The 24,412-nt window shown below is 41.2% G+C and overlaps 1 protein-coding gene across 3 annotated transcripts in view; it reads right to left on the bottom strand.

Annotated features, from left to right (window-relative positions):
- Positions 1-325: 325 nt before the first annotated feature.
- The window catches only part of CCN4 (cellular communication network factor 4), a 36,485-nt gene continuing 12,398 nt past the window's right edge, over positions 326-24,412 (bottom strand). For all 3 annotated transcript variants that reach the window (XM_083827074.1, XM_083827073.1, XM_083827075.1), the window contains exons 2-5: positions 6,269-6,548; positions 3,236-3,493; positions 1,249-1,442; positions 326-702 (exon numbers count right to left, since the gene is read on the bottom strand). In XM_083827074.1, the coding sequence (XP_083683200.1) occupies positions 403-702; positions 1,249-1,442; positions 3,236-3,493; positions 6,269-6,548 (1,032 nt within the window). In that variant the 3' untranslated portion in view covers positions 326-402. The remainder of the gene's footprint in view (positions 703-1,248; positions 1,443-3,235; positions 3,494-6,268; positions 6,549-24,412) is intronic.

A 24,412-nucleotide genomic window follows, 5' to 3' on the forward strand; every position in this document is an offset into this window, starting at 1 on the left:
GAACACATTAGTCAAGAAATGATAGTAAGGATGTCAAAGCTACTGACAGCCATACTTTTGCCGTCATAGCAGTATAATATTTTTTCCTTTGGGCGATTAAACTGCTGACCTAATAAATGCTAGTGCCAACAGGACTGTCATTTAAGTCCTGGAGTCTGTGCATAGAGGAATTTCTGGCTGCCATTAATAGATGGAGGTCTGTTAGTGCTGAAAACCCTGTTTGTTCAAGGCCTCTCCAAGAACAGTGTGTCAAAACAAGGAGATTTAACATCCTAACTCAGGAAAAACAAATAAATAAATAAATAAATGAAATTGTACATTGGCACTGGATGAAAGATTCTCCTTTTATTTTAAAACCTCTGTAAAATCAGAGCAATGGGTCAATTCCAGCATTCAGCCAATTTAATTAGCAATTTCAGAGTAATCGTGATAATGAGCCAAGTCGGCAAAGATGTCATTGGGGTTCTTGCAGTTCAGGTTGCAAAAACAAGCATTGATCCACATGATTTTCCAGGAAATCTCAGTTCCATCTGGGCACTCAAACCTCACTTCAATAGTCTTGGACTTGTAGGGTGTGCAGCACCTGTTGTCTGTGCAGACGCCACAATATTTGGGTCTATAAGGACTTTTGCTCACACATCCTGAGATGGTGTAGTTCATTGGTTCGCTGGCCCTGTAGACAGCCAGGCATTTCTTCCCAGGCTAAATCAGAGAACACAAAAAGAGTCAGATTAATTTTCATTGCTTCATGCTGACACAGGTAGGTGGGACATGCAAACCACCTTCCTGATATTTAAATGTTGTGAAGCTGCTAGAAAGCATTTTACAGACCTGATCTAGAGGTGTGACAGACTGACACTCTTAGACCTACGAACCAAGAAGCTGCAGGTAGGATACTCGCATAATACAGTTTATAACTATGACCAGCAGTGCACCGTTGCTTTTCTGCTAGCTGAGTCACAGGTCTGTCTGCACAAGCAGCAAGCACAGTAGGCAGGCTTGGCTTGCCTTTCCTTGTACGGAGCATTTTTGGCTGGAATTAAAGCTCTCAGGGGAAGATTTTCATACCGGTGTGTGGAAGCACAGGGAGGAGACATTTTGACCTCTCTGCATCACAGTGAGTCCACATGCGTTTGCTAATGGCCTCCGAGTTCATAAGTGCAGCTCTCAGAGGCCAGAATGCTGCCAAACATGTCTGACCCTGTGTCCAGGCAAAGCTCAGGGGATGCACAGAGAAACAGCCCCCACCTTAATGTGCTTGGTTATGTCCACCTCGCAGGGCCGCATGTTGCACAGGCGACTTTCCTTCATGAGCCGGCACTGGTCATTGTCGTTGGAAATCCGGGTGGAGATGCCCAGCCCGCAGGTCTTTGAGCAGGGACTCCAGGGCGAGGTGTGAACAATGCAGTTCTTCTGCCAGGCTTCATCCTCCCCCTCGTACGCTGCAGAGACCAGATCAACCGCACATTATTCAGCTGGGCAACTTTCCTTATTAAACACCCTCGCCCCAGCTCATTACACATTCAGGCCACTAACCCAAATAATTAAATCACAGCGTAGTTGCTCAGCATCCCTGCGAACCTCCGCTTGCTTTGTTACCTCCCCATCCCACCCCCTTTGCCGCTGACCTACTTGTGTCAGACCCTCAAGTGCTCGGGGCTGGGGTTCATTTATTTTTTTCTCTTTATAGCCTCACATAAGGGGGTCCTTGTCTGGGGCCCCCAAGTGCAACCACAACGCAAACACTTCATTACAGAAGCCTGCACCAGTTGATGCAGAAAGAGATGAGATCTAATCTCACCATGAAGGGTTATTTAAGAGCCCGTTCAATTGATTCCCTCTAGCAGAAAGTGGTCAACAGTCTTTGATGGACGGCTGAGGGGTTTGGGAAGCAGCCACTGCCTTTCATTGGAAGGAAGAGCAGCTTGAATAGCTCACAGGGAGCTCGGGAATCACTTGAGAAAAGGGTGGGCTCTGTTATGAAAGCAGCCATCAACCCCAGGTCAGGTTCCTTCACAGCCTTGTCAAAAGTCCCCATTGGTCTGTACTCACAGCACAGCCCACAGGCACAGCTCTGGTAGAAACTGCTGGGCTGAGCTTGCTTGTTATAACGTTAATCATCAATATTAAATACTATATTTATAGTTATATTAAATACTGTAAAAACTATCTTCACTTCTACTTTTAAGAGAAAAAGTTAGGCAAGAGAAGATGTATTGTGCTCATTTGAGGCTATAGTTCATGAAGAGAAAAAGACAAATTCAGTAATAGATGTTTTGGATTTGGACTTATTTTCAAAAGCTACCAGAAATAGTAATGAGAACTAAACTCTGGTGGTTTTAACCCACAAAATGGATTTGTTTTTTACAACGTGCCCGTTGATGGAGAAAATCAAACAAACAAAACATACCATTAAGGAAACAAATCCTGGTTCCCTGTTCAAACACCCTACATCTCCTTCAGCTCTGCTTTTGTGAGGTATTCTGTAGAATGGGGCTAATGTGACTAGCATCACTACATTGCATCACAGTGCTTTGAAGATAAATTTATCATATATGGAAAAGCACGCACATCCTAAAGTTTAGGGACCATGTGTGAGGCAAATGGTACCACCTCTATGCAGACAGCTAAGTGATCCTCACTGTGAATATGGGTGTGGGGGAAGAAGATAACATATGACACGTAACATAGGTAGTTTAATAATGTCGTCAGTCCAGTTGAACGTAATTGCTAAAAAGCAATACAAACACAAAGACAATTTAGCCTAATTTTAAAATTGTCAGTGAAACTTCTACTACAATAACTGTTTGCAAGGTGTGTCTGAGTTTGGGATTATTAAGCTACAGGAGCTTTAAAATCATATGACTAGCACAAAACAACCCAGACAGAAAGCCCCAGTGCCAAATTAAAAAGAAATAATTTTGCTTTCCAGAGGAACTACACTGATGAAAAACTGGTGAAGTAAAAAGGACTGGTCACATCTTAAAAGTGTCAGCAGATGTGTGTTTCAGAGGGGCTTTTGTCACACAAGCATGTTTAATGCGTCTCATACTGTTGCACCACTGGTGTTTGCACCTTCTGTGCTTCACTACACTCTATATAAGAGTGTCTGTGCTTTGCTCACACAAAGACAAGACACTTGCCAAGTTTGACAGTGCAAGATGATGCTTTGGTTGCAGACACTGACTTCAGCTCCCTGATGGCCAAGGAGAGGTCCACCAAACTCCTGCCGTACCTGCAGAGGAGATGTGGCGTGGAGATGTCTTCCTGATTTTCTTGGAGTCATCGCAAACCCACTGCTCGCAGCACTTCCCCGCCATCTTAATCAGCTTTGGGTTTGGGCACCAGACAAGGGGAGGGCGTGAGTTTGTGCACATGGGAATGCAGCCCACAGCCCCATTAATGCATGTGCAGTTGTATTTGCAGTTAGGCTGAAATGTATCCCCATTATTATATCTGACTCCGTTGAGGACGCATCCTACACCGACAATCTCTGAAAGGAATGAAAAAAAAAAAAAAAAAAGAGAGAGAGAGAAAGACACACAGAGCACCATTAAAATAATGCTGTCAACAAACAGTGTTAAAGTGTTTCTTTACCAAGCTGCTCCCTGGGCTAATGGAGCCAACGTGGAGAAATGACAGTGCTGCAGTGATGTGTTCAGCATGACACTGAGCCAAATGTGATCACGCCATCTAGGAAACTGTTTTGGTTCTGAATCACAGCAAAAATGAATCTTCTAATGCATCATGGAAAAAAAAAAAGAGTTAGAAAATAAAACGTTTCATGCATAAACATGATAATTTCATGGCACGCTGTTAGAAGTTGTTTGCAACAGGAGCAATCCAAGTAATTTAAACTGACATCGAGTGAAATTTGACATTTTTAGGGATTTATGAGAGGACTACATGCAGTTGCAAATATGGCATAGTTCTGTGTGACATTTGTACCCTTCAGAAGCAGCAGTAGGAGGACAGCCAAGGTAGCAAAGGAGCACCTCAATTGGCACAGACTATATTTAGGTAACAAGAGCCCTACCACTTTATCATAAAACAGTTTCCTTAGAAAATGAAGAAAAACATAGTAATGCTATGAAAATTATTATTTGATGAATATTTGTAAATAAAAGCATGAAAGATCAAGCCTTTTCATTGCCCCTGAGAAGGAATCATATTGATCCAGGAAATAAGACAAAATTTGTATTAAAAAAAAAAAAAAAAAAAAACAAAAACAAAAAAACTTTTTTTTTTTTTTAAAAGTTATGAACAAGGATTTTGGAATCAGTGGCAGGAATCTAATGGAATTCAAGCTTCAGTTTCTCGTTTGGTCACATGGAGGCAGTGTGCACGCACTGATCGGGTTGCTCAAGTTTTATGTCTGGTCGGAAATGGAGCTGCAGTGCAGTTGTGCTTCAAGGCCAGCACAAATTGAACTGCTGGATTAAAATCCGCAAAAGCTGACTATTTTTATAATGAGCTGAATGAAAGTATCAAACACAAAACCCTTCATTTGCACAAAATAATTAAAAATAGGCTTCTTGGAACTTGAAGCACAGATCCAGATCTCCAGTTTGTGCTCAGCTCCAGTATTGATAATGCTTCAGCCTTTGTATTAAAAAGCTGTCACTCGGTTCTGGAGCCAGAGCAGAGGGCTCAGTTATGCTTCTAGGTGCACACATGAATTATGACAGTTCAAGAAAATGCTGGATTTCCTGTTGATTTCCTATTTGTTACAAGCATACCCCTCCAGGATTGTGCTAGCTCAGCCTCCTGAAGGCCTCACACATCAAGATGTTCACCGTGAGAACATCCCCAAACGTAGACATAGGCGTAGTAGAATGCCTTCATGCAGAATCACACTGAGTCTGCAGTAAATTAGGCAACAGGGGAGCACTTCAAAATTGCCATCCCCACGTGCACAAAGGCTACCTCCCCACCTGAATGTGTGCTCTGCACCCTGCTGTCTCTGCTTCCGGGCAGAGATAATCCAACAACATAAGGAGAGCTGTAGTGACTCCCAGCAGGTTCCTGTCTCATGTCTGGGCCATACTGCAACATGCCAGTCCACATACATTGTGTATTTCCCACAGTTTCACCCCATTTCGTTTCCTGACCCTGGTTTCTAGGTCTTTCAAGTTCTTTATTGTCCACAAATTATGTTGGTCCTGAAGTCCTGCATGCCTTGGATTCTCTAGAGCTAGAGTTTTTGGCATCCAGCTGCAAAGTAAATTCCTCAAAGCAGTTAGCTCCCAACTCCCAGTACAGGAGTCCCACACTTGCCTTCAGTCCCCCTGCGGTCAGGGCAATATCTGGTGTACTCAGAATGGAATGATGCAGCCTGTATACAGCCCAGGGTATGGGAAAGAACATGTCAGCACATCCTGTCATCTGCATCCACCCACATGCTGAAAGCAAGGGGAAGACCACAACTTTCTGTGGCAGCCAGAGATAAGCAGCTTCACCTTCTAACGTAGCTTCTCGTGTCCCTCAGCTGTGCACACCACAAGACCCTTCACCATACAACCAAATATGTCATATATGGAGGTACATTGTCATGACAGTAAGGATGTGAACATGCATGGGATTGGGAAACCTTCCAGACCTCACTAGGGAGGCTGGGGATCAACTCTCCTACATCACAGTGCTGTTGCCACAAGCGTACCAAATGTCTGGGATGTACTGGAGGACTACAGATTATGAAATCCATCTAAGAAAGCAAACATAAAAGTAAGTAAACATGATGCAGCATGAAGGTCTTTAAAGAAGCCTAGGAAGGCTGTGGTAGCTTTGAGACAACATACAGTTTATCTTTTTTGTTTTGTTTGTATCCTACAAAGTGTGCTCTTCTTCCTTTGAATCCACTATTGGGAATAAGCCATAAGACTCTCCTTAGTGGCATGCTTTTCATGTAGATGCCCATACTGCTTGTTGTTAAAGCCAGTTACACATCTATCCTTCCTACAGCCCCAGCCCACTACAGCACCTCCTCCTGTTACAGGAAATATAGAATAATCTACTTGCAGATCCAAAGACCTTCCAATGCTGGTTGCTCCTTGTTCTTGGCAACAGCTAACCCAAAGAGTAAGAATACAGATGCCATTTCTCATCCAGTCAACTGCCCTGAGAATGAAGACAGCTATAAGGACATGGAAGAAGAAGAATGAAGGAGCTGACGAATTTGCAGTCAGGTATTTAATGAGATAAATTTCAGCTCAGACCAAGGGGAGCTGCCAAGGTATATCTAAGTCAAAAATATATGTACATCACTTACGTGCACATACTCCTATTTCGTACCTAGGTCTGTCTCCACTGTAGTCACAGTACAGGCCCCTGTGAAAATCACAGGTATCGGCCTCAGTGCAACTTTCTCCACGCTGCTTGGCACACGTCTTGCAGCAATCGCAGCCGTCTGTGACCAGGCTGACTCCTACCGAGCACTGAGGTGGGGACTTCGGACACTCGCACGGCCACTTACAGTACTGAGTCCGTGTGTAGGCCTCTGTCGTGGCAGGGACGGTGGGGGTCATGGTGGTGGATGTCTTGGCAATGGCCTACAAACAAAGAAACACAGCTTGGAAACTGTTCCAGAGAAAAGGGGGCTGTGAACCCTGTGGTGATCTGTCCTTAATAAAAATCCCATCGGATTCAAAGAGACTACAAGGAAACCAAAGAAAAAAATTCAAAAAGCCATTGCTTTTCTGTATAACCCTTCTGATACCAGCCAGGGGCAAATACTCTGCAGCTTGGACTGACATTCAAACCACATAGGCCCAGTTTGGTGGTATTCAGCCTTTTCCAGACCTCTGCTCTCTGAACAGAGGTCTCTTTCCCCGTAGGAACATAGGCACACATGTCAAGACCCCTCTGATACAGAAGAAGAAATTGTGATATGTGCAGTTTGTTTTACCCTGGTTGTTTGGCTCTGGCAGAGGGGTATGCCACTCTGTAGCTGTTGTTGCCTGTTCATTGGCAGATGGCTCTAGGGCCTCTTTCCAGCTCAAAGGCTTCCTCAGGCACCAGTAGTTGCCTTTTGAGTCACCAAGCAAGATAAAGGTCATGGTGTTGCAGTGTGAAAGCACATGAGATGAGGCCCTTTTATGGCCTCCTCCTCCTCAGGCTTATCCACATTTGTGCGTGTCTTGTATCCAAAACAAGGCATCCCATAAATCCATGAGGAGACAGGGAGAAGGCCTGTGAGCCCACCATCTCCACGTGCACCCAGTCAGGACCCTCTGTGCTATGCGGATGATCACAGAATCACAGAATGGCTGAGGTTGGCAGGGACCTCTGAAGATCACCTAGTCCAACCCCCTTGCCGAGTAGGATTGCCTAGAGCACATTGCACAGGATGGCATCCAGGCTACTTTTGAGTATCTCCAGAGAAGGAGACTCCACAACCTCTCTGGGCAACCTGATCTGAAACCTGAAACCAATCCCCATCACGGACCTTGTTAGGATGGCTTCATCATTTTGTCTCTTCTTGCAATATCACTAATACCACAACTGACTTCTTACAATAACCCAGCCCTTCGACTTGAATAGGGACAAGGTTACAGAAAGGTGAGCAAACCTCTGAAATCAAAATCTGGCTAACTGGCTGTGAACATTTTGATGCACAAGGACACCCACCTCTATCTGAAAAATGTTTTGTTCATCTCCACACCTGTAATAAAACATGCATGCAGTTCAGCTCCCTGACAGATTCCCAGTGCTAAGCAATGAAGCTATACAATGTCTATAACAATTAAAAAAAAAAAAAAAAAAAAAAGACATGCATTTCCTCTAAGTACTGTGATGAACTTCCTTATCCATCCTTTGTAGCACCTAAACAACCACATACTAAGGTCGTCGTGAGGCTCTTAGGTCTTTCCTTTGTCTGTGATAGCTCTACAAAGTCTAACACTGTAATTCACATGATTTTGCCTTGGTCCACACAGCTAAGCAACTGAGATATTTCTACAGTGATTTACCACCTGCACCTTTTGGCACATTCTTTTGTTGTACATGGAGTCACTGTGGGCCATATAAGTTAGATGAGTGCAAATGAAGCTTTATAACTTTAGAGTTTCACCTGTTGGAAGTGCAAAAATTTTTACCATCATTGTGAGCATAGAAGAAAAAGTTTTATGGGAAGGATACTGCCAAAATTCCATTTTCTGATCTACATTTCCTCATCAAATTAGAAAAACAAAACCAAAAACTATAATATTAATGCAAAATATGAGAAGTTCTATAGTAAATTGAGGTATAAAAGGGATTTCATGTAATGAAATGCCACTCCAGGACACAGATTTAGGTCACTATTACTGAGAAAAAAAAAAAAAAAAAGAAAAAAAAAGAGAGAGAGAGTTCTGGGGTATCTTAGCTCATAGGAAAACATACAGAGGGCAAAAGTTAATTACCTTATGCACTCTGCTTTCTGCATGATATTTAACAGCACCAGCCATGCTCATGATGCAGGGAGGGTGCAAGTCAAATCAGTAACAAAGCAAATATATGTCTTTTCTACCAGGATTACTGCAGAGAAAACCTGAACTGCACATGGGCATCAAGCAGAGCACTCTGCCTGGACCCATGTGGTCCAGAAACTCTTTCCAGTTCTAAGATTTGAGGGCTGCAAAGAATGAGTGTATAACGCGACAAAGTGCAGACAAGGAAAGTCAGAGTCTAGAAACTGCTAAGGTATTGTCTTCTATTCCTGGCTAACGCATACTGTACTATATATTCCCTAGTTCCCCAGTGTTTTGTCTTATTTACAGTTCCAGATGAATGAAAAAAAAAAAAAAAGTGTTTTTTTTTGGTAGCTGTCCATGGAGAAAATACACCAACCAAAGTTTCTGTTGGGAAAAGCATCTTCAAGAATAACCATCCCACAGCCCATAAGCCATCCATCCATCCATCCATCCGTCTCTCTGTCCGTCAGGATACCTCTGCACAGTTCTTTGACTGTCTTCTACAGCTTCTTTGCTAGCTGTCTCAGGTTTTACTAAAAATAAATAAATAAATAAATAAAAATTCTAAACCTGCTACTGCTGCATTTGAAGATGTATTTAAGCGTCTCAGTAATTAGTTATCTTTTATTTAGAACACTAAATTGTTAACACATTGCTAATTGCTGCCAAATAGGCAATGTGTTTGCTCTGGGCATCATTCCCAATTCCATTAAGGCCTCCAGAACTGGCCTTAAAGTTAGCTTAAACCACATTTAAACTCATGTTTAAACTAAAACATACCAATATAATTTACTTCCACTTTAAAGCTCCTTGATGTTGCCAAAGTTGTTAAAAGACGAACATTTAGATCAATGAAAAGCTTTGGCTCTTTAATAGTAACATTTTTCATTCCACTCACAAAAATTTGAGTAGGTGCAATAATCTGTCACTTGAGAAGAGAGGCCTCTTCAAGTGCAATAAACCTATTTACTTTGTTGATGAGTAAAAAAGTGCTCAATAATCAAATCCAGATATACAGACAAAAGTCACACAAGTATTTAAATAGCCCATTGCCATGACCCAACCCCATAAGTAAATCCCTTCACAGTCCCTTGTTTCTATTGTTAATATGAGCAAGAAACAGTTCCCATCCTGTGAAGATATGAAAATGTCTGTGAATCAACACATGTAGCAAAGAGGAACCAGTAAGTCCTGACAGTCCAGTGATTATAGATAGTTTGTGAGGACTGAGACTGCATTCTTGCAAAGGTCTGGGTATCTGGGAGCCATTTGGTGGCTCATGATAAACAGGAATTAAAAGTAAATTATTTAACAGTCCTTCCACTATGGCTAAAGCCTCAGGTGACCAAGGAAGCTTTTCAAGGGTCCTTATAGCGACTTGTAGCTGTTGTGGCTGTTGGATATACTTAGATATCCAGTGGTGTTAGCTGAGTAAGCCATAGGAGGGAAACTTAGTGTAGGTTACATGAGCATCAGTGTGAATAGGTGTCAAAATAGGGTGACTCCCTTATTTTACAAATAGAGAAACCATGGAGAGATGGAAACAACATCCTGTCCTAGGCTCCATCACCACCAGATCTTCTTTGGAAAATGGTGTCCACCAGGTACCAGAACAAGTGTACAACATGCACAGCTTCAAGACCCTCTTCCTCTGCCCTCCGAAGTCCCTCAGAGCTTTGCTATAGAAGAGGCAATTGTGCAAATTTATAAAATTCTTGGCCTTTTCTCTTCTGTGTTCTGCTGTCACCACTGGGATATTTAAACCCCTTTGGAAAAGCCATCCAACACCACTACTACAGTATCTCAAAACATTTTGGAATACTATTACTTTTCTATTAATACACTGTAATGGTTCTCAGCAACAGCCATCCTTAGGAAGGAAAACAAACAAACAACAACAAAAAAAACAACAGCAACAACAACAACAAAAGTCACATATAAGTTAAGGTTTTGTGAATCACATCTTCAGTGTCATTATAATGCATAAGAGGACAATGGTTTTCTATGAAAATCAACATGAGAATGAAGAGAAAGTTCAACATGATAATAAAGGCCAACACCAACAAAACACAGTGCTGGGGATTTGACAAGTAAATTTTAAAATGTCAGAGAAAGTAAAAAAAGTGTCTACTGTGATTTTTTTTTCCAGATATTGGTAATTAACACGTTTTCTACAATTACTCTTCAAGCTTGGAGTCTGCAGATTTATGGTGTATTTATGCTCCTGATTTGTGCTGGACAAGTTCCCAAATTACTTTCTTTGTACATCTACAGATAATATTTCGGTAGCAACAATTCCCTGCAAATTTCTGTGTTCACATTCAAGAGGACAGAAGGAGAAAATAAAAAATGACTGACTGCCTGACATAGCCACAAAATCGGTATTTTTAGTAGCCATGAGTTTTATTACATAAGTCTTTGGGATATTAAATGAATAGCAGCATTTTTAGAGCAAGTTCTGCCTACTAGTAAGGTATATTTTTAATTTGTTGGAAAATACAATAATTGTAAGTTTCTTTTAGTTTTGAAAACTGGGAAGACCAAGTTACAGTGTTGAACTTAGTGTACACACTCCAAATTGCAAGCCAGCCAGAGATAAAGCACCACTCTTACATAATGCATGAGGAAATCTCAAGCTCTGTTTTTAAGCATTAAAGCCCTACATGCATTGCAATATATTCCTTCCCTTCCAGTTCATTAAGGTGTTTAAAAATACATTTCTGTGTATTCATTTCACTGTTTCAGTACTGTAAGATCTTACTCTTAAAACCTTTTTTTTTTTTTTTTCTTCCCCCCCCCCCCCCCTTCCCCCCAGGTATTTTTCTCATCAAGTTGAGGAGGCAAAAGATATGCATGTTCTTCTCCTCTGCTTTACCGATGGAAAAAAAAACTCAAAAGGATGGTGACTTCTAAATCCATTTCGCCTGGCTACTGGAATTGCAGGAGAAAGGGTTATGAGAAGATGGCCTGCAGAGCTCTGCTCAAACTATGCTGTGTTCTCCTTGACAGTAATTTGCTCTAAAAGGACTCTTGAGCCAATCCTTAGCTGCAAAAGTATGAGCTGTGGTTTTCAGGACACATACTGTTGAGTGGACTCCTTTTAATTTCTGACAGTAAACACTTTAAATGAGTATTTTTAAGCTACGTTTCTGATGCTGCCTTTCTGGGTGCATGCCAGATATTGTTGATGGAGGGATAAATGCAATCTGGATTATTTCCTGTCCTCCATCTCTGACACATTTATAAATAACAGTTGGTGAGAAAACCTTTATTAAATATCCTCCTTACTACAAAAAGGAGATTATGTGTTCAAATCAGCTGATTTGCAGACTGACCCAAACAGCCTTAACAGTGGGAGATCGTTCAGCAAGGCCTGCTAGCAGCAGCTAATCACTCTTTAGAAATGCCTCTAATTTTTGCAGATTGACTGTCCTAAATCTGGACACGGTGGCTAATTACAAATAAATAAATAAAATTTAAGTGGACACCTAGGGATGCACTTCCAGGAAAACGGTTGTAAATTTGTGCTCTTCCTCTGCCAGGCGATGCATCTGCTTTCTCCTGGTTACATTTATTGGCTGAACTATTTAGCCAGCCCAAGTAGATCTACACCTGTAGAGCAAACTCCAATACCATGTAACTCCAATTGTTCTCAAAAACAAAAATAATTTTAAAAAGCAGCCCAGGAAGTTCCCACTTACATTGACAGAGTTGCAAAGAACTTAATACCAACCTGATGCAGTGCTGTTCCCAAGGGAACTCAGGGATTGGAGCTTAATAATGAAGTTAAAATGAAAGAAAAAATGAAATATAAACAATGTATTGAATGAAGCCACATAACTTTCCATGTCTCCGTGTCATCTCTGGGCAAGCACATAGATTGCTTAGTGTAATCCCAGTAGAAAAAAAGAGTTTAACAACTCAGTGTATAATCCTGTCTTTTCACCTGCTTTAACCACATCTAAGGTCTAGATTTATCTTTCCAGTCTACGGTCAAAAAGGGAGAAGTGTTGTGTGGATATCTGAATGGGGGGCACAACCCCAGAGACAGGGAAGTACTTTATCAGCCTCTCTAAAACAAAGCTGTGAAACTCAGGCCTTCAGACACTGCAAACCAAAGCATTTTCACCCCATCCACAGAAAATGTGAATGCCCACTGTGCAACCACTCAAGAGAAGAGGCAAGTTTGCATTAACCTTGACAGAAAGGTAAGAGCACTGTTGAGGGTCCAATCTGAAAGCCTTGAGAATCTTGCTGCTCTCAAACATATGAAGAGCAAAATTTTGTAATATTTTTTCTGTCCAAATTAATTTTCCCCAAAATTACAAGACACTTTCCTGTTGAAAAAAATACTCCTAAGTCCAGTTAAGGTAAAGAAAAGTGAAGGCACAGAGGGACAAAGAAAAGGGATAGCTTTTATTTCTCTGTACAATAGGTAACATAGAATCATAGAAAGGCTCAGGTTGAAAGGGACCTTAAAGATCATCTAACTCGAACCCCCCTGCTATAGACAGGGATGCCACCCACTAGATCAGGTTGGCCAAGGCCCCATCCAGCCTAGTCTTGAACACCTCCAGGGATGGGGCATCCACAGCTTCTCTGGGCAACCTGTTCCAGTGCCTCACTGCCCTTACAGTGAAAAGTTTCTTCCTAATATCTAATTTAAATCTATCCTCTTTTAGTTTAAGACCATCGTCTCTTGTCCTATCATTGTCTACCTGAGTAAAGAGTCCCTCTCCACCCTTTTTATAAGACCCCTTCAAGTATTAAAATGTTGCAAGGTCTCCCTTATCCATTAAAATGTTAACGAGGTCTCCCCAGAGCCTTCTCTTCTCCAGGCTGAACACGCCCAGCTCTCTCAGCCTTTCTTCATAGGAGAGTTGTTCCAGCCCTCTGACCATCTTTGTAGCCCTCCTCTGGACCAGCTCTAACAGATCCACATCTTCCTTGTGCTGGAGGCCCCAAACCCAGGTGCAGTGCTCCAGGGTTGTACTCAGGAGGGAAGAGTAGAAGAGGACAATCACCTCCCTCGACCTGCTGGTCACATCTTTTTTGATTCAGCCCAGGACAGAATTGGCATTCTGGGCTAACATAAGAAAAATAATCTAAAAGGACAAACTGTTTGTGGTGTTTACACTGTAAAAGTTTTTTCTGGTACTTAGATCCCATTGCTACAGCAAAGGCACCAGTTTATGGAAACAACTGGTTATCTTGTCATGAAAAAGTACTGATTTCTAAATATTACACGATTTCCACACAAATGACATTACATCTGTCTACAGTCCTCTAAATGCCCTGAGATATAAATGAGAAGGGGAAAGAACAGGATATATCTGGAATTTGTGACTGTACATGTAAGACAGAAGCAGGCATGCCAAGGAAGGAATATTTTGAAGGCTAATGAGTTCCAAGGGACTGCAAGATAGATGCTGGGAGCAAGGAAATAACGTAGAACAACAGGAATTTAGGCGTAGCTCAATAGAGTTTGTATCTCACTATACATTGCTGGGGTGTGATAGCAGGAGCATTGTTCAATATAAGGTCAAGTCCTGAGTCTCTGATGGGCATTAGTAATGAAAAGCTTACATCAGTGGGCTTAAACCAGGCCATCAAGGTGGAAGTTTGTTTTTTGGTCTTGCCCACTTCGAACTTTGGAATTAATATTGCTGAATATTTGCATTATTATCACACACAAGACAGATGGGTTGACAAAGAGTCAGTTCTAACAGCAAGATCAGTAGTAATCACAGTACTATCAGGCCTTCCTCACTTTTACGCTCTTGCTGCAAATCTCAGAGTCCCCGTGAATTCTCAGAAACTCTATTACAAGATAATACTAGTGACAAGTGAGCTAGCATTAGGACAGAGATATAAGTCAGATTCTGCAGGACATGTAATGGTAAGTGGAAAATATGATTACTGGGGTCTCAGCTTCCATAGAGCAGAAATGAATTTCTAGATACATTATTAAAATTGATCTCAGACATGAAATCTCCATAACATATTGTAAAATAAGACTCTGAATCCAGAAAGTGTACAAAATAGTTTTATAGATGTCAAGTGCCACTCAGATTTATCCTTCCTGTGCACTGTAGGTGGAGAAGAAAGGAACATTCTGCATGAAGCATACCATTCAATATCTTAAGAAAATAAAAAATCCACAGTGAGTCAACTGTTAATATTTCTAGAATCTGAGAGTGATGAAAAATCAACTTCCCATAACATTATTTCATAAAATATATTTGTGGGAAGAATGTAGGCAGATGTTTGGAATAGCCTTTTTTAACTTAGTTTAGACAATTGCAGAGTAAAGATTACATATATTCACTGTTTTGCCAAAATATTGCTTATACTGGCAAACTCAGTGTGGTCTTTCATTTTCTTCACTTTTTTTTTTTTTTTTCATGGAGTGTTTAGAACAAAAGAACTTCCCTGTTAAAAAGTGACCTGATGATGTTTCATAAGTGTTCTTCTAGTTAGAGTAAGACTTTCTAAGAGTACAGTGACCTAAAAATATTTGGACATCCTTAAGAAATTGACACTGCCACTACATACTCCACTAATTAGGATATTAAACAACATATTTTCTGTGTTCTGAGAACATTTCAAAGTCTTGTGCTGCACATGTTCCATCTGTGCAGCTAATGAGCTCATCTGGTAAAAACAGATTGAACTAGAGTTAGAAAACCATCAGAGAACATCTGGAGAAGCAACAGAGTAGAGTCTCCAGAAGGGATGAATAGACAGACTTAAATTTTTGGAAAGTAGAGTGCAGGCAAAAAAAAAAAAAAAAAGAGAGAGAGAGGGAGAGAGAGAGAGAGAGATTGCATTTGGATCATCCAAGGTCATAAGGTTACAAATAACCCTAAAACTGTACAGAACAAGATGTTGACATATGAGTCATGGGTTGGGTGACAAAAGCAGTATCGTAGGTCCAGCTCCCAAATAAGATCATACTTCTTTGGCGTTTTACTTTGCAGTTACCCATGTTCTGCATTTGCTTATCTCGTACTTTTCAGTCATGACCTTGAAATCAAAGGGAAGATGCATTCTGTCCTCTAACTCTTACACTCTGTCCCAAGATGGACAAAAAGCAAAGTAAAACAAAGACTCTCCTTCCCCTCCCCTATTTCAAGCATAGTGCAAAAGATTTGGTGGCATTTTTCCAAATCATATTGGTTTTCATGATTATTCTATTCAAAATAGAAGTCTGCATTTTTAAATATCAGCAGTTTTCTACCAATATTTCCAATGGAGAACATCTTGACTTAAAACAACTTTTCATTTCAAAATTTCATCGTTATTTAAATTCTTAAATCTGTAACATTTTTCTTGACCTAATATATGCACTTTCCTTGAGCTGCTGATGAACTGATGAAGCTATGCATCCCTACTTTCTTTAAATAGAAATTTTCCTCTCAGGTCAAGCTTCCACTGCTGTCTCCCCTTAGATTTGGCTTTCCAAGTTGATCTTTTGTTCTTTTCAACTTTCAAAGTGTTTTTCTCCTTTAAATACATACTAAGGGCTAGAAACTTCTGCAAAGCTTTTGACACTGTCCCCCTTGGTATACTTGTCCCTAAATTGGAGACGCTTGGATTTGACAGGTGGACCACTCAGTTGGTAAGGAATTGGCTGGATGATTGCATTCAAAGTGTTGCAGTCTACAGCTCAATGTCCAAGTGGAGATCAGTAACGAGTGGTGTTCCTCAGGGGTCAGGATTGGGACCAGCACTATTTTACATCTTTGTCAGTGACATGAACAGTGAAATTGAATGCAGCCTCAGAAAGTTTGACGATGAAGCCAGGAGGAAGATGCTGAGGGAGGTGGGCTTCTGTAGTCTGGAAAAGAGACTAAATGGTATCGGCCCACAGCTACTTGAAGTTGAGATAAAAATGTCTGAGACAAATTCTTCTCAGTGGTAACAGAGGACATATAAATGGGCAGCAGCCACAAACCACAGTTAGGGAGGTTTAGTCTGAATACCAGGAGGGCAACTTCATAAGGAGATAAGTGCAACTCCGGGTCATTCTGAGTGTCTGAATTCTCCATCCTTGCTTGTTGGACTAGAGACCTCCAGAGGGCACTGACGACCAGTGTTTCTGGGAATGTATGACTGCATACCTTGTCAAAACCAAGCGTGGAATATGCCCATAAACCCAAACAACCAACAAGATATCTTCACCAGTTCAGTTCTGCGTTTAGCCAAATAAAGTCTGGGTCTGGCACAGATAAATAAATAAATAAATCCCTTTTTGTTATACAATGTATTTAATGCAGAATAAAAAAAAGATTCCTATTTTGTAGATCCATCTCCTCTTATATCATGAGCACAGCCAAAAATGCTATTTGGCAGCTAATTATTTTATCTGATAACAGGAAACCTTCCATACATCTGGTTTTATAGCAGGAGGACTTCAAGACAATAGAGAGAAAGAGAAGCTGCTACTACTGCTTTAATGGCCCCTTTGGAACACATGGCATGTGCAGATTCATCCAAAAAACCATAACTGCCATTTAATGTAGTGTCATATCATTATATCAAAGCCACCTCAAGACTTTCAATGAAAGATGAGCAGTAAGACTGCATTGCTAAATCCTTGTGGTTAAGTAAAAAACAGATGGAGTCTACAAGTTGTCTGAATAAACAGCAGCATTTCCAGGCAGAGTCTCACAGTGAAAGGATATTTTGTCTCCAAGAATGGCATATTCTGGCAGCTCTAGCTCATAGTATTTGATGAAATCTGTTAGACAGAAAATGAAGATGAAAGAAATCTGGGTCAGTAGCATTCTTAGGACCAACAGAAGATGCCAAGCTTTTGTACACTCTAGAAGGACCTGAAGCTATTTCCAATTGCAGAACAGAATCATCCAGCTTGAAATGTCTTATCTTGCCCTTTTCCAGGAAAAATCATGGCAAGAATCTTTTGTAGCATCTGAAGTGAATTAGCTCAGTGTGTGCAGAGAGATCAGTAAGGCAGCATTAGTAGGTTTGAAGCAAGGGCATCCGTAACAATGTCTGTCACAGCCTGATCATCTGAGCTGGATATAGTCTGATCATACTCCTGAGAAGAAAGAAGCATTTCTTGGCCAAGACAACATCCCATTAAAACCTAACAGAATGGGAACAAGGGATTAGGGGAAGGATGAGAGATGCAGAACCTCCCTTACATACCCTGGAAACCTCTCTGACCCTTGTTCAGCATGTATAATGATACCGCTATACTAGGAGGTCTCGTGATACATTCACATCTGTATTGTGAAACGTTCAGCTGAGATCACCCACCATGAGATCCCCTGAGAATAAACAGATACTTCCAGACACCAGGGACTGATGCTTATCGCACTGAACTTCCTATACCCAGGAACATCTGTGCAAGAATCTATGAAATCATCAGTGCTCATTGCTTGCAGGTAGAAATGAGTACATGGCTTATCAGAAAATGGAAAAACAAGTTCCTGTGATTGCTACAGATGATATGAGGTTACTGGCAAGTATAAGGATTTAGCTTTCTTTTATAAGGCTATGGCAGAGTAAAGCAACCTTAATCTCTGTGTAAAGAGCTTTAATGAAAAACTGACTCTTCTTTTAAAAACTGGGCTTATTAGGTAAATGGTTTTGATTACACTAATTTGGACATATATAAGGAAGACTGAAGAAATGTCAAGAGCTGCAACTCTCCCTAGCAGTGACTGCACACAGTGTGCAAAGACTGACAGAAGATTCAGGGCGATAAAGGAAGTATTTATGGTATTAAAAACGTATTTAGCTAGGAACAGCAGCATTTAAATTAAGGGATGGAAACAGGAGTTGAAGATGATGGGATGCGTCCAGACCACAAGAGGTTGGCCTTATGTTCTAAACAGGTGCCAGGCATCTGGAAGTCTCTGAAAACAGAACTATAGGTGTGCTAAGATGTGTGCTCAGGGGCAAAAAAGACTCACATTATCAGGAGATAAATCACAAACAGCAACTGCCATGTAAAGACATATGAAATGGTTAATAGAGTGGGGGGAGTTTGGCTGTGAACACAAAATAACAAGAGTGCCCATGTTGTCACAAAGAGGGAAAGGGAACTGAATAACTTCTACAGCCTCTGCTGACAACCCTTCAGACTCTCCTGGCACCTCATTACATTGGCAGTGGGCATAGCCAATGCTACTTCCAACAGTCAAATTTTCTGTCTTCATCATAAATCTAAGTCCTCTCCACCTACTGCAAAATCCTAGAAAGCATTCCCGTTACATTTCTCTGAGTGCTATAAAATGTTTCACACAAATAGACATATATCCAAGTAATCCACTTCAGGTTCAGGGATCTGAAAGAAAGTGTACAACAGTGCACAGCACAGAGCAGATGCTGCTTTTAATAAATTCCTCAAGGAAATGAAGTATTGAATTCCCTGAGGATGCATTATCTTCCTAATTGTTTTCTTCCTGAAGCTGATATCAAGCCTTTAGCTATATTACGGGCTACCAATGTCAAACAGCTGCCTCTTAAAATCTCCCTCAATGGATTTAATTAGGCATTTTGTCACTGTGTTTTAGAATGTGCCAAAAAGGAACTCTAAAAGGAACTCTGAAGACCTTTGCTACAGTGATGCCTGATGTTTACAGGAGGAGTAAGCAGCAGAATGTGAAGCACACACTTCTGAGCATTTCTTCTGCTGACTTAAAAAGTAAATATCTACAGAACAATAACAATAACAACAAAAGACTAAAGACCTTTAAATAAAAACAGAAAAATCAATAGAAATGTAGCTGCCAGCACTGGATGAGGTAACATGCACAGATCCACTCAGAGCAGAGCTGCAAGGGAGTCTGTGCACACGTACACCAGGTAGACATCAAACCAAAACCATGACAACCCACAGGCTAGAGAAATGATGAAATGCTGTATGCTCATATTAGAGGTTAAAGAGAGACTGTCATAAACAACCTTGCCAAATTAATGGTGAAATCTTTTAGCAGGAGTGCAGTGATCAGCTAAAGACCTCCTCCTCAAAAGCTTTGCTGATCTTATATGCCCTAAATCCCTGGAACAAGCCCAGTCTAAGAGAATTTACTGGCTCCACGTGTGGAGCAGAGACATTACTTGCCAAAACATGTGTACAAAGACCCTTCACACAGATGATATTAGAGATCATGAAGACTAATGCTACAAGGATGAAAGAAACCAGTAAACAAATCTGGAACTTGTTAACTTTTCTAGATGATAGTCAAGACCCTGAAGTAGATTGAAGTATGGGTTTTATAAGCAGAAGGGAGAAACTGCAAATTGAGTACACTCAACCTATTCATCGTAACACTCCTGTGCCCATTTTTTATCATCTGTTACGAGAGACAATAGCATACCCAAATAGTTTATGGTCTACCAAAAACACTGGTGGAATGAAGCATCCTATTTCTTTAACATCTGGGAAAGTGAAATCTATAGATATTCTCACCCAGCTCCTCAGGTCAGTCTGAGTGCTAGGTGGGTGTGCAAAGCTGTATGGTACCTGGGCCTAGGGGAGGTACACAAGGACATTGGGAGTCTACATAACTGAATGCCCCCTATTATGAAAATAACACTGGCATCAGTCTGGTAAAAATCTGCTCTTCAGGAGAGATAACCTATCTGGGAAGCATATCAGAAATCACACTCATCATTGTTTTCAGTCAAAACCCAAAATAATGAAACAATTCTTAACAGGGCATCTACTAAGACAAAGGTTTACTAGCAGGGAAAAACATTAAATACTTTAGTATAGAATCATAGAAGGGTTTGGATTGGAAGGGATCTTAAAAATCACCTATTTCCAACCTCCCTGCCGTGGGCAGAGATACCTCCCACCAGACCAGGTTGTCCAAAGCCCCATCCAGCCTGGCCTTGAGCACCTCCAGGGATGGGGTACCCACAGCTTCTCTGGGCAGACTGTGCCAGGGCCTCACCACCCTCTGAGTGAAGAATTTCTTCCTAATATCTAACCTAAATCTACCTTCTTTTAGTTTAAAGCCATTCCTTCTTGTCCTATCACTACACCCCCTGACAAAGAGTCCCTTCCGAGCTTTTCTGTAGGCCCCCTTTAGGCACTGGAAGGCTGCTGTAAGGTCTCCCCGGAACCTTCTCTTCTTCAGGCTGAACAACCCCAACTCCCTCAGCCTGTTTTTATAGGAGAGGTGCTCCAGCCCCCTGATCATCTTAATGACCCTCCTCTGGACTTGTTCTAATACTTCCATATCCTTCTTGTGCTGGAGGCCCCAGATCTGGATACTGTACTGCAGGTGGGGGTCATGAGAGTGGAGTAGAAGGGGAGAATCACCTTCCTCATGTTGCTAGCTACACTCCTTTTCACAGAATTGTATCACAGAATTGTAGGGACTGGAAGGGACCTCGAAAGATCATCGGGTCCAAACCCCCTTTTGATGCAGCCCAGGATATACAGTTGGCTTTGTGGTCTGCAAGCACACGTTGCTGTCTTATATTCTTTTTTTCATCCACCAATACCTCCGTATCATTATTCATTTTTTGAATGCTGCTATTAACTTAATCTGATCTACAGGCTCAAACAACAATCAATCTAACCTCCGCATATTTATTAAGAAAGAAACAATGTTGTTTTCAAGACAAGTCCATCAGGAGGGCAAAGCTTTGGCATGAGTAACAATATGAGCGTCAATTCATCCCATTAAAGGCACAAAAATAAACTTTTTCTTTCTGCGTGAGTGTAGAAGTTACTCAATTTTTAGAAAACCAAGAGGGTATCTGACCAGCTTTCTCTCAGAAAAGGCCAGAAAGAAACAAGCCCTCTCACAAGACACATGCAGTTCTGTTTATCTATGAACATAGCTGGAGAGCGAAGGCGAGTGGGAGGAAATCAGATTTGACTGTGACCTAGAGCTGCTAATACAATACGACATGGATACAAATAAGATTACTATAATGGGCCAATATAAGCAGCTAGCTTTTAAGAGCAGTTGCTTAAGAGAAGGGAGGTTCCTTTCTAATGCAGACCACATAGCCACTCTGTTATTGCACATGGATGTATCTTGTTTGGTTCTTGTTGTCATTGCAAAGGATAACTGGCAGTCAGGACAGCATGACTAAAATATGAATGCTTTAAAAGAATATCAACACTAATGAAAGTCAGATGATTTACACAGGAAAGTTAATTTAGAGCTAGTCAGAAAATAAAAAACACCGAGAATCAAATGCATATACACAACGGCTCCAGAATTGTCCCTGCACAACTCACCAGCTTATTGTTCTGCGTTGTAAAAGACTGTAGAGCTGGTCAGAAGCAGCTAACATATTTGTGCGACACTCACTCTTGCACTGGTAAGATTATGTGTAAAAGGTCCCACTCTCCTTGGCTTCTTTGTGCAATTAGCAGCACTCTCAGCTACAGAATGTGAACCCCAGGCCCCTTTCCTGAGGGCAGAGGAGGAGACCGTTGCAGTGACTACACAAGAGACTTGATAGCTGCTCTAGGCAAAATGCCTAACTTCAGGGCAGCTCAGGCTAGAGAAAGTGAACTCTAGATTGAAGGAGTAGGGCACAACTTCTCTATTTGAACTCATCTTTCAACCTCTCTGTGTCTGAAGAACAGGGGTGGCAGAACTTCTTTGGCTATAAGAAACAAACTCTGAAGGTTGTGAGCCACCCAGACCATGAAGGAACACACAGCTGCCATCAAACCGGATCACAACCAGAGAGTAAGGTCAAGGGAGACCCTAAGAGAGTTCCTCTATGAAGATGTCAGTGTTAATAGGAAGAGAAATGAAAGCCAGAGCTGCTAAAGGGGCTTTACACCTGTTATCAGGCCTAAAACAATCTTGGTTGTGTGTCTGGGAAGAACAAATCTCTATCGACTCACCCACAGAAAGATCAGGAGTTGGTAAATATTTGCTGAATGTGACTTACAGAGGTCTGGTGGATTTCGAGTGCAGGGGGGAGTATCTCAAACCCATTCATTTTAGCAAAAAGACAAGGTTTCAAAGTGAACCATTTTGTTCACTTGAGATGAATGACTATGTCATATCCAGCATGTTCCTCAACCTGGGTATACTTGCAGCCCACACCAGTTACAGAAAGGGTTTGCTCAGGTGGCTACAACAGGATTCAGCCAAGTCACCACCAACAAGTGGGATACCACTGATGTCATCAATTGAAGTACCCATTGCAACAAAAGAAGGAAAACAGAGACAGGTGTGATCTTGTTCTGATCTGAAGGGCTGAAATACCCTTATTATGTATTCTCTCCCAAGATGAAGTCCAACACACACTTTCTCAAAATGTACAGGCAAAATTCTCTTTATTAGGCTTGGTATCTTGGTTTTCGCCCATTTCCAGGGAATTTATTTATTGATTTATAATTACTTTAAAATAAAATAAAAAGTTGTAACTACTTTCCCCTTCACGAACACAACACCAGAAAGTGGGGGTTGCAAGGGAGAGAAGTGTTTTCACCAAAAGCAAGAGGAAATCCTGTTCTTTCTGAATAAAGTGTTAAACCACAACAGGATGTGAAATGTGTGGGACGTGTGAAGAAAAGAAAAAGCAAAAAAAGGCTGCCCTGGATAGCGAATAGAGGGGAAATTTGCTTTAAGGAGAGAATCCAGAGATGCTGAAGCAACACAACCACAAGATTTGAAGAGTTAAACTGTTCTCTGTTTACTGAACCATTGAGTAGGAAACATGCAGCTGAATCAACAGGAAAGTGGAACATGGAGTCAAAAGTGCATTTTTTAACTTGTCCTTTTCTTCCCTAAATCTACCAAGAAGATTAACAGTTGAGATTTAATAACAAAAAGAAAGACTTCAACTGCATATGTTCTGCAGCAACAAAGTGGAGAGCCTGCTCCAGTGTGCTGGCAGCTGGACAGTGCTTATCAGCAAGAGCATCCACTTCCCAGGCCACAGCCAAGAAATAAAGCCTATTCAAGGTTTAAGAAAGCTCACATGATGGCAATTTACTGTCTGGAGGATGACTGCCAGGCCCCGAGGTTGACCTGAGGCAGAAGCAGCCAAAGCTGCCTGGACTAGACCTCCCACGACTATCCATCTCTCAGCATACACCCCCACATTCTGCCTGGTCTCCCCTCTCCCCTAGTCTCCTAAGCTAATAACGCTAGAATGTTATAATTTTGATTTCCATTTTTCAGCCACGCTCGTAGCCTCAGAGGAGTGTACAAGTCTCATCATTTTGCATTTGGATTCAGATGCACAGTAAAGAAAAACAGAGAGATACTGAAATTTTAATGTGGATCCAGTCTCAGGTTCTTGACCCTACACAGAGTTCCCATTAGCTTTCCAGGAAAACAGTTGAAACTAGTATTTTGATTGTAACACACAAGGTTTAGATTTTTTGTGGGTTTTTGGTTTGGTTCCACCCCCCCCCATTACTTTTACAGAAACTATCAGTTAATGTCCTGTGCAAGCCTGAGAAGACATTCATTGTCTGAAATTCCTCTACATCATCAACAGGATTAAAAAATGCAAGAAGCACATTTGGCTTTTTCAAAAAATGAGCAAAAAAGGTATGAGTTTTGTCACTCACATGGTATTTGGGCTATCCTTCCTACTCGGCCTCTTTTATTGAGACAAAAACAAACAAACAAACAAACAAAACACAAACACACAGGCAAGTGAACATTTTACAAAGTCTAATGCAAAATGAGAAGGAACAATATTTTTTCCCACTAAATACATTCACTTTTTTTTATGCCTTTGACTAATAGTTTTAAGCCTGCTACAAACTGCAGTTTGGTTAAGGGCTGACCCTTGGGGACCAGGGTCTCATACCCCATATTTAGAGAGCCCACAACCATTAACTCTCCAAAATAGAAGGGAACAGATGCTGCTTGCTTTTTTAGTGGCACTTCAGTAAAGGATGACTGGGCTTTAAGCTAACTTTGCTACATTTTTGTCTTATGTTTTGTCTTTAAGAGTGATTTAGATCCATATCTGTTTGTTTTTTG

This window comes from Anser anser (genome assembly GCF_964211835.1).
Source record: "Anser anser genome assembly, chromosome: 2".
Taxonomy (NCBI): Eukaryota; Metazoa; Chordata; class Aves; order Anseriformes; family Anatidae; genus Anser; species Anser anser.